Consider the following 11,137-nt stretch of genomic DNA (forward strand, 5'->3'; position numbering starts at 1 on the left):
TATTGCAGGGACCTGACCCCTTGTTTGGGGTCAGGCTAGCTTCCTTTTTTTCTGAATGGTGCTGCATTTGTTCCGATTCTTGGGTGTTGCAAATAGTTAAAAACGGTTATAAAGTTAAGTTTTTACAATGGCCTGGTCTCCGACTGCCTAATTTCTCCCCCCAGAGTACTCAACCCGGGGTAGTGTCTGAGCTGACGGCTCTTTTGGAGAAGGGTGCGATTGAGGAGGTGTCAGATAGCTCCTCCCTTCTTGGTTTTTATTCTAATCTGTTCGTTGTAGAGAAGAAGGATGGAGGTCTCCGCCTCATTTTGGACCTTCAAGGTTTGAACGCATTTATTCAGACCTGCAAATTTAAGATGACCACTTTACAGACGGTCTTGGCCTTGATACCTTCTCAATCTTGGTTTGGTGTTTTAGATTTGAAAGATGCTTACTTTCATATATCTACATTCCTTGACCATAAGTAATTTCTGCATTTCACATATGGTACACGCATTTTTCAGTACAGGGTCCTTCCCTTCAGTTTATCCACCGCCCCTCGGGTGTTCACCAAATGTGTGGCTGTGGTCATTGCTTTCTTGAGATTACAAGGTTGTTGTATTTTCTCTTACCTTGATGACTGGCTCATAGTTGGTCACTCAGCTGCTGATGTGGAGAGACAAATTTCCACTACCTTGTCCATTTGGCTATGGTTGGGATTGTTTGTCAACCAAAAGAAGTCTCAGCTGTTTCCCTCTAGGGTCACGCAATTTATAGGAGCTGTAATTGATGGCACAAGGGACTCTGGTTTCTTACTCCAGGATAGAGCCAATAAGATTAAACTTTTGGTTAGCAAGTTTAAACGATGCAGATTTCAACCTCCTAGACTGGTTCAGATGTTGCTGGGGTATATGGCACCAACAACTGCTGTAATTCCCCTGGCTAGGCTTAGAATGTGCCCTCTGCAACTCTGGTTTGTGTCTGTCTATTGCCCTGAGAGGGATTCTCAAAACAGAAAACTTAGTATCCCTCGTAAGGTTCTCCTATCCCTGGACTGGTGGTTGGTAGGTTCTAACCTACTGGGAGGTGTGAAGTTTGGGTATAGACAACCTGAAGTGTCGATTACTACAGATGCTTCCACTCTAGGATGGGGCGCTCATTGTAATGGGTCTTATGCTCACGGGCTGTGGGATGACTCGGAGTGTGCAGAACACATTAACCTCTTGGAACTGAGGGCAATTTTCTATGCCTTAGTCTCTTTTTCTGATATGATTCATAATAAAACGGTCCAGATCCTGACAGATAATACTACTACTATGTTCTATGTGAATAAGCAAGGAGGCACGGCTTCTGTCCGGTTATGTACAGAAGCTATGAGGATCTGGGACTGGGCAGTTGACCATTCAGTATGGGTGTTAGCGGTTCATATTTCAGGGGTGGACAACACAGTTGCTGATCACCTTAGCAGATTGCGGGATGACAATCATGAATGGTCCCTTCAAGATGTGCATTTACGTCCTGTCTTTTCAGACTGGGGTTTCCCCGACTTAGACCTTTTTGCATCAGAGGAGAACCACAAGACTCCCCGGTATTGTTCAAGAGGACGAGTCGGCCTCGAGTCTCTTGGGGATGCCTTCCAGCTAAAGTGGTCCGACCACTTCTACTATCTGTTCCCTCTGTTCGCCATAGTCATCTGCAAGATTCTGTTGGATAGGACGGCGGCCATTCTGGTGGCTCCATTTTGGCCGAGACAGCCTTGGTTTCATACACTCATGAGACTGCACACGAGGAGGTATCAGTTCCTGCTTTGGCCGGACCTGTTGTCGTGGAAGGGGGTGTTTCACCATGATGTGCACAAACTCAGACTGACGGCTTGGCTGATCCTCCCGAACAAGGATTCTCTGAGGGAGTAATGCACGTGCTGGAAAATGCTAAGCGTTTGTCCACCCGGCAGTCGTACACTGTAAAGTGGAACAGGTTTTCTCTGTGGTGTCAAGACCGAGACTTGGATCCGTTTGCCTCTCCACTTTCTGCAGTCTTGGACTTACTTTTGGACCTTAAGCAGAAAGGGTTGTCTAATTCATCCCTTAAGGTTTATTTGGCAGCTATTTCTGCCTTTCACCCCCCTGTTGATAGGAAGACTGTTTTTTCTCATTACACGTCAAAGTTATTTTTGAAAGGGTTAAACAATTTATTCCCTCAAGTGTGGGCAGTGGTTCCTCAGTGGTCTCTGCCCTTGGTCTTGACTAGGCTCATGTCCAAGCCTTTCGAACCTTTGTCCACATGTCCACTACACTTCCTGTCCTTCAAGGTGGTGTTTTTGGTGGCAGTTACCTCAGCTAGGAGGGTTGGGGAGCTGGCGGCATTATCTTCTGAGCCCCCTTATTTGAAGATCCATTTGGAAAAGGTGGTGCTTAGAACTAAGGTGGATTTCTTACCCAAAGTATTGTCGAAGTTCCATATGTCTCAGGAGATTTCTCTACCAGTGTTTTTTAGGGAGCACGCTTCTGAGGCAGACAGGGCCCTTCATACCCTAGATGTACGTAGGGCTCTGCTTTTTTATTTAGATCGTGTTAAGAATTTTAGAGTAGATTCCAATTTGTTTTTATGTTTTGCAGGCCCGAAAAAGGGCCATAAAGCCAGCTCTCAAACGTTAGCTCGTTGGGTTGTTCAAACTATTTTGTTATGTTACAAAGTTATGAACTTGCCTTGTCCTTTGGAGGTGCATGCTCATTCCACCAGGTCTCAAGCAACATCAGCAGCTCTCCTGAGAGGCGTTCCACTGCAGGACATCGGTAGAGCAGCAACATGGGCCTCTGCTGACAGGTTTGTCAGGCATTACGCTCTGGACGTCCTAGACAGGAAGGAAACAACAGTGGGCACGTCAGTCCTACACTCAATCTTCCTGTGACGGCTATCTATCACCTCCACCCAGGTATTTAAGCTTTATAATCTCCCATGTGGGACTGCACAGGAAGACCGCAGATGAAAAACAGTGTTTCTTACCTGTAACTTGTTCATCTAGGTCTTCCGTGCAGGCACACATACTCTCCCTCCTTCCCTGCTAATCCTCTTGGTACTTACTTGTAGAGCAGTGGCGAAAGAGGACTGAGGGTACGTCGGGCGCACCCCACCTCTTAGGAGCCGTTTTTGGCAGGAAAGACGGCCGCGCATGCGCGCTGAGAGGCGAGGGCGCCCCCTAGCGTTTTGAGCTTTAAAAATCTCCGAAGTTGGCAGGCCTGCACGTGCGCAGTCCCATGTGTGCCTGCACGGAAGACCTAGATGAACAACAGTTACAGGTAAGAAACACTGTTTTTTCTGGGGTCCAAAAGAAGAGGGCATCTCAGGACATAATGAATCACATCATCTACTTCTCCCATACCACACAAACAAAGTCATAGAGGAGCGGGAACAAGTAGTAATAAGATGAGAAAAACCCAGGCCCATATTTTTAGTCACCAGAAGCATGTAATATCACTGTAGGACAAGCCTCCCACAATGAGTGTGAGGATCTAAAATGCTACTGTACATATGTTCATACATTATGAGCACACAGTGCATTTATCTATCTGGGCCTTGTTTGGTCACTTATTCACATAATGCTCTAAATATCTTAGATAGTTGATCCGGGAGAAGTAGACTGTAGAACTGCACACTGCCTTTTTAGGAACAATAATTACTGCTGCTTACCTTAAGCGTTACACCTGCAGCCAAATTAACCATGTTTAAGGCTCGCCAGTATCACCTGCTTAATCCAAGCTACTTTCAAATCTTGATCAGGCAGCTTATGTTAGGGTTGCCAGCTTTTAAATTAGTCCATTTAGCTGTCCCTTTAATATCAGTTTGATGTGTAACCAACTGCGGTTAATGTTATTTAACTTCATGCCCTGAAAAGTTTCAACTGCCCATTTCCACTCATTAAACCTCTATTAAAGGGACAGGACTCTTTTCCTGTCCAGTTAGCAGCCTTACTCACTATACTACTGAACTCACTATACTCATTCACTATACTGAACTGTAGTAGTAGATATGACTCACATTCTGCAAGCATCAACTATCTTTAAGGAATTTAGATCATTGTCATAGGCATTCTTTTACATAGTACAGAAAAATATAGCAAAATTGCCTATTAGCTTTTTTTAACTGATAATAGTATATTAAATCTAACTAAAGTGTGATTGCTAACTTGTATACTTGTAATGCAATAAATAGATGTTTCCATTTTTCCCAGGGTTTACTTTTGAAGAGGAAAGGAATACATACAATAAACTAAACTATAAAATCAAAGTGGAGATATAAGTGTAACGGAATAGAAACTAGAACTCATATTAGAGTCTGCTCTGTGATGGTGATTAGCAGCAGAGTGGTCTTACTTTTATACCACCGTCAAGTTTTCTGGCTTTATTCAATTTAAACTTCAAGACAAGAACTATTCAATCACCTGTTGAAATATCATTGTGAAGCACTTTGCTGAAAAAACAGCTTGAATCCACATGAGATGCTGTTTCTATGTTGAAATTGTCCTTATATTCCTATTATTCAGGTCCTTTGCACAAAATTTTAGTGATTGCAAGCTGAGGATATAGACAACTGTTTGATCTACCTCCTGTATACTTGACCTTTACCCAGCTTGGTCAATTAAAGCTAATAATGGAGGACTGACTGGTTTGTTAGAATGATGGTAGGCACACCTCATTGTGAGTCAAGAGGCCATCTGTCTTCTGGAGGAGACTATTAGGCCACTTGTTAGTAAGCCCTTTCTAGAACCACTAGAACTTTGAAATTATAGGCCAATCTCAAGTTTATAAGGTGGTAGAGAAGTTCGTCATTTTTGAGCCGCAGGCTACTTTGGAAGAAATCAGGATACAGTTTCAGATATGGTTTGGGAACAGAAAATGTATTTTTCATTTTCATTCTTAACAAGGATTTTTCAAGCTGTAGAACTCTAAGGGGCACTCCCTCTGTCAGCACACATCCATTCCTGCCCAATGGTCACCCTGCCAATGGATGGAGCACCCCACCCTTCCTTAGTTCTTTCTTTCCTGTCATGTTGGGAGAATGTCTGAAGCTGTAGCAGTAAAAGATACATTCAAAAATATTGTACAAAATATCTCAAAAAGCACTCTTTAAGAAGTATAAAAATGCTCAGTGAAGATGACACACTCAGATGAACATGTGTGTGTTTCTTATGCCTAGATGAAGGTCACAATGTGACAATGTGTAAAATATGCCAAAATTTCATGCCAAGGCTCAGCACAAAAGAGCTACATGTTTAAAAGCATCCTTATGAGAAAAAGTATTATCAAACCCAGCAACTTCAGAGACTGTGGAGGTGTGTGAAAAAAGATCTGAACCTGTATGATCCAGACCATTGGTTCCAAGGCCGGATCTGACAGAAATCAGCAGAAAGTCTTCCAAGTTGACTTCAAGGAGCTTATTAGAGCCTCCCCAAGAAAACAAAGTATGGAGAACATAAACATTGTTCTAAGCAAGGACCAGCAAAATCAAAAACACACTCTCCACTATGTGAAGACTAGATAAGAGATGAGGAACAAGCGGAAATAGTTGTAACCTCCATGACACACCATCTTCTCAGATTGGATCACCGGAATTATACAGAACCAAAGGAGAAATTGAAACAGAGTCATTGGCAGAGATGCTACAACCAGATCCTATGCCATCAGATCCAAGAGGATGGAGATCTGCTCAACAACTGGAGTTGATTCCAGTGATCAGATCAGATCCAATGGAGATCTATTGATGCTAAGGGAAATGCACTGAGATCCAACACTGCACACTTATTGGCAGCCCTGCCGTTGCAGAAAATCTCAACATTGCTTTACTCCACATGAATGAAAAGAGGGCTGAACAAAAAATCTCTGTTCTAACACTTAGACAACTTGAACTAGGGGGATCTGAATCAGAAATGGAAGAGGCTTGATCTCACTCTGAAGTAGCATCCAAATCTGTAGCATATTTATCTTCTGATGAAGCAGTCAGAGGAGGTGTATCTGTTAGTCCTACTGAGGACTTGAGATTATATTCAGAGCAAATTCTCTGGATGGCTCAAACGTTAGAAATAGATGTTGCCTTATTAGATACAAGACCAAAGGATAAAATATTAAGAAGACTCTATTCAGATGCACACTCCATCATTGCCTTTCCAATTTTAGAAGAATTATTGGATGTAATATAAGCTGCATGGGAAAAACCAGCATCAGTACCACGTACGCCTAGAAAAGCAGAATCCACATACAGAGTCAAGCAAGAGGATTACCCTTATCTTACCCTTACCTGGTTACACACCCACCACCTTCTTCATTTGTAATGGAGGAGGTCAAAGCCAGATATAAAGCTGGGTCCTAAGCAGCACCTGCTGACGAGGGAAGAAAATTAGATGCTCTTGGAAGAAAACAGTATTCCACTGCTGCCTTAGCACTAAAAGTGGCAAATTATGAAACCACAATAGGAGCATATCAGCTCTTTCTTTGGGAGAAACCAACATTTTATATGGACTTCCTTGCCAGAAAAAGTCCCAGTTGAATTGCTACAAATGGAAGCAATTAAATTATCAAAACAATAGATGAATGCTGGAAGGCATACAGTAGATCTGGCTGCAACAGCCATGGCATACAGAATTGTCACTAGAAGACACTCTTGGTTACACTATAGTGGGTTACAAACAGAAGTGAGAAGCAAAGTGGAAGACTTACCATTTGAAGGGGCAACACTATTTTCTGCTAAAACCCATGAAGTGCTCTCACAAAAGAAACAAAACAGGATAACAGTGAGATACTTAGATCTCCTGAAGGGGAGGTGAAACTGACAGAGCCTTTGGAGAGGCGGAGATTAAATGAACAAACCCTCTGAGCGATCTCTGCCTGCTCTATGTAGAGAGGTGAAACTAACAGAGCCTTTGGCTCTGTCTTTTAAAACTATGCTTCCCGGCTAACATTGCGTCTTCCTGCACTTCAGCGTTCTTGTGTAAGATGTCTCCTGTAGAAAGACTCCAAGGGTGTTACAGAAAAATTCTTCATAAAACTTTTTTTTGCCTCCTTTCTACCTTAGGGCGCTCAAGGTGCCTTACAGCAGACATAAAAATACATAAAAACGTCAATTTAAAATCACTAGATAAAACTATCAATAAAAAGTAAAATGAATTGAATATAGTTCTAAATAAAACTATCTTCAACTACCTCCTAAAGATCAATAATTGAGTTAGACTCAGGATTGGATTGGCAGCCAGTATTTGGATCCAACCAGCAGTGTAGCTACAGTATTCTACACTAACTGTAGTTTCTGCTCGCTCGTCAAGGGTAGCTCCATGCAGAGCACATTGCAGTAGTCCAGTCGAGATGTATCTACAGCATGGATCACTGACTAGATCTGACTAAACTAGGAATGATAAAATAAGAGCTTAATTTTCCATTCTCTCTGCCACAAAGGAACATGCAGAGATGGGCTCCTACAAGAAATAATATTTGATCTCCCACCTGACCCCGTGTGATTGCCATTCCATATGTTAACAGCCAGCCACTGAAGTCAGAGTCATCATATGAGCATTCCTCAGCAGTGGTGGAGCAGAGGGTGTGAAGATGTTCTGTTTCATAATGCTGATCTTGATCTTTGTGTATGGCAGTTGATTGAAGAATTTCCACGTTAAAATGATTTTTTGTGTCTGCTGTCACTTATAGAACAGTCATTTTTGAGTTTTTGAAAATAAAAGGTTAAGAGAAAAAAGGGCATCAAGCAGTTCTCTTTCCCTTTTTGTACTTTCTTGCTTGATGATTCTCTTCCATCAAACTCTCTCTAGATATCGCTGCCCTCCCCATCTACTCCCATTATCTCAATCTTCTCCTTAACTATATTTTTTCTATTGGGTTTATGAAATTTTTGAATGACTTTTTATAAAGCATTTGTTAGCCATATATGCTGTATAACTATATTTACAATATTGTTTTTACAGTATTTACAAAACAGTAGTGTTTTCAGCTGACGGAGTAGTGACCAGAGCTCAGCGGCTGAACACATGCTTTGCATTTATAAAATCTGTTTTATTCCATTGCATTTTCAATTCCAATTATCTTAAATAGCAAGGCTGAAGTTTCTGTATGATATCTTGAAAAGCTGTTGCCAATAATACTGTACCATTATAGTACTCTTATAATAATTTATAGTCCTGTACTACAATACTAACCAATATTCTAACTCAGAATACAACAGCTTCTTATGCAAAGAAAACTTTAGATTGGGAGATATGAAGTATCTTTTTATAATTTGATTGTTCATGTTGTTTTAGGCCCAGGTTGAAAAACGTGGATCGAAGTAGTGCCCAACACTTGGAAGTTACAGTGGGTGATCTGACAGTGATTATTACAGACTTTAAGGAAAAAACTAAATCACCACCTGCCTCCAGCGCAGCTTCTGCTGATCAGCACAGTCAGAGTGGTTCTAGTTCTGATAATACAGAGAGAGGAATGTCCAGGTCATCGTCACCTAGAGGAGAAGCCTCATCGTTGAATGGAGAATCTCATTAAAGTTTATTTCCTCCAGTTTCTTTAGTCTCCCCAAAACTTGCAAATATACACTTCGGCCAACAATTACCGCATTTTCATGACGTTATCTACCATGCACGATTTGTATGTTTACTCAGATATGATTTATGCATTTTGTAAAAGCAAAGTGCAGCCATGGAATTAAATTTAATTGCAACCTACAAAACATTTTCAGATGAACTTTTAATCTCCATATACAAAAGTGCCATGAAAATGTGGTTTGAATGTTCTTTATGCAGTGTTACTGGTAAGTCCATTTCCACTTTTAGTTTAGTGAATTCTTACTCAACTCTTGGATTCTATACTATTGGCATGTACTGAATTAAAACTTTTTATAACATAGTTCAAGCTGCCTAAATATGTATTATTTGAGAATTGTGAAACATAGTTATATGTATGCAAGTCAATGATCAATTTAATCAACTATTGCTGCAAAAGAATTTTCGTAACGATTATCTTAAAACACCTGCTGGTACTTGGTGTGGTTGAATAGGAAAAATGTTATTAAATAAAACATTTGTATGAATTTTGCCAATGTCTGACACATTTTACTAGATTATTGTTACTGAATTATGTCGCTGGCTTTTCCAATATTTTCTTCACACACTTAGAACATTTATTGTAATGTTTACAAGCAAAGAAAGACAGTAAATCTGTTACAAGCATTTATTGTTTAGCTTTATAATTCAAATGTAGTACTACCTTGTCCGTATACACTGGTATTTTATGTTATAGAACATGGACTTGTTCTCAAATGATTAGGAATTTTTGTTTTGTTTTTTTAAAAAACTAGATTTTAATATCTAACTACTGTTGATACCTTAAATCCAAACGTGATAACTGTTCTCATTTTGGCTTACTCCTCTTTCCTTGACCCTTGACTTGCTCAGTGTTATAATGATATATCGGTTCAGCACAGAGGCTGGGATCCAAAGTCTCTCTTAAAATTGCAAGAGAGATTTATGTAGGCTTGGGGTTTCTCTCCTTCAGCCACAGCTCTCTATGCAGCCTTTGGGATCCCAACCAGTGATATTAAATGTTGCACCAGAGTGAGGAAATAAGCAAATAGCGAGTGTATGTATGTGTGCGTGTGTGTGTATATATACATATATATATATATATAACATTTGTTCCTATATCAACCTTTTGCTTTTTTAAATGATCCTTTATTAAATATTATAGAGCAAACCATAGGAAAAATGCAGTTTTGTTTTTGACATAGTTGTGAACATTTATGCATTTAGCAATATATAGATACAGAACAAAAAGATTTACAGTCCCATTCGGTATTATGTAAAATTTCCAATAAAATATTTTTATGAGTATAGGTTTTGCAATTTTGTTTACAATCAGTCAAGCATTTTGACATACAAAATAATTTATTCATAATTTCTTATGCTAGTACAGTACTGTTAAGAACACAGTGGGATGGGAGATGATTATTAACTTTTTGGAGTGTTTTCATGAGCGACTAGGGCTGAATCCTAAACGCATGTACTGGCGAGCAAGTCCCATTAACTTTAGTGGGACTTATGTGTATACATCCTTAGGATTGTATTGTTAATAAAATGAAGAATACTATTAGCCAGAACATACAGGTTCAGTTCAGGGACCAAAAGTAAGTTGTGGCTTTGTTTTCCCCTCCCTACTAATGCAGCAGCCCATTCAATTTCTTTTTTGTGCTATTCAGTTTTCCTAATGCCCTAATTGGCACACTGTGATAAACACTTTATATATCAGAATCAGAAACCTGCTAACTACAGTTCTCCAGTTTAGATATGGTAGCAAATCATGGTTATCACTAAAAATGGAAATTGAATGGGAAATCATACATAAGTCAGGAGGAAACAGTAAGTGTAGTTTGGAGGATGGTCTGAACCAAGTATCTAACCGTATTACAAAGATTTAAGGCAAATTAAGTTCTAAGAGTCGGGAGGCAAGTTTTCCTGATTTTCCCTTCCGGTTGCAAACCCCAACTGTGCTGTTCCCGAGTATTCAGTGACAATTAGTAAAAAAAAAAAAACAACAACCAAAAAAAAGCTTGAGGGGCTCAGTAAGCTGAAGTAATAAATCAGTTATAATTGCTACCTTCTCTTTCTTAACTTCATGGATGGGTAAAAGTCACTATCTAACAATGACTCTATTCCAAATGTATAGTACACTAATATTCAGAAGTAATGTGTTAAGAGAACAACTGAAAAGATCCTAACTCGTACATCTTCATTTTCTTGTGATTCCCCATGCTTGCCCACAGCTACCATCCAAAACTTGTATTCACAAATATTATCATGCATAGATTATACCCATAAATATTCCAGCTGATTCACAAGCAAATAAAAACCCTCCTGTTGTTCCTCCTAGACAGACAACGGCAAATATTCTGAGAGAGCAGAGTAATGAAAAAGCCTCAACATCTATTTTTAGCTGACATCCTATGCACTGTTAGTTGAAAATAAGTCTGACTGAACTCAGCTGGACTTACTTCTGACAAAATAAAAGACCAGGCTGTTAGCTTTTTTTAATTTGTTAATTCAGTTTGGTAATAAGTCTACCAGTGTATTGTTGCAGGGGACACTGTTCATTTTCCAGCAATTCACTTTTAT

The 11,137-nt window shown here is 39.9% G+C and overlaps 1 protein-coding gene across 1 annotated transcript in view; it reads left to right on the top strand.

Annotated features, from left to right (window-relative positions):
- YAF2 (YY1 associated factor 2) overlaps positions 1 to 9,859 on the top strand; it is a 42,975-nt gene extending 33,116 nt beyond the window's left edge. The window contains exon 4 of the mRNA XM_054987692.1: positions 8,279 to 9,859. Coding sequence (XP_054843667.1) covers positions 8,279 to 8,516 — 238 coding nt within the window. The 3' untranslated portion in view covers positions 8,517 to 9,859. The remainder of the gene's footprint in view (positions 1 to 8,278) is intronic.
- The last annotated feature ends 1,278 nt before the right edge of the window (positions 9,860 to 11,137 follow it).

The sequence above is a fragment of the Eublepharis macularius genome, chromosome 9, assembly GCF_028583425.1.
Source record: "Eublepharis macularius isolate TG4126 chromosome 9, MPM_Emac_v1.0, whole genome shotgun sequence".
NCBI classification, from domain to species: Eukaryota; Metazoa; Chordata; class Lepidosauria; order Squamata; family Eublepharidae; genus Eublepharis; species Eublepharis macularius.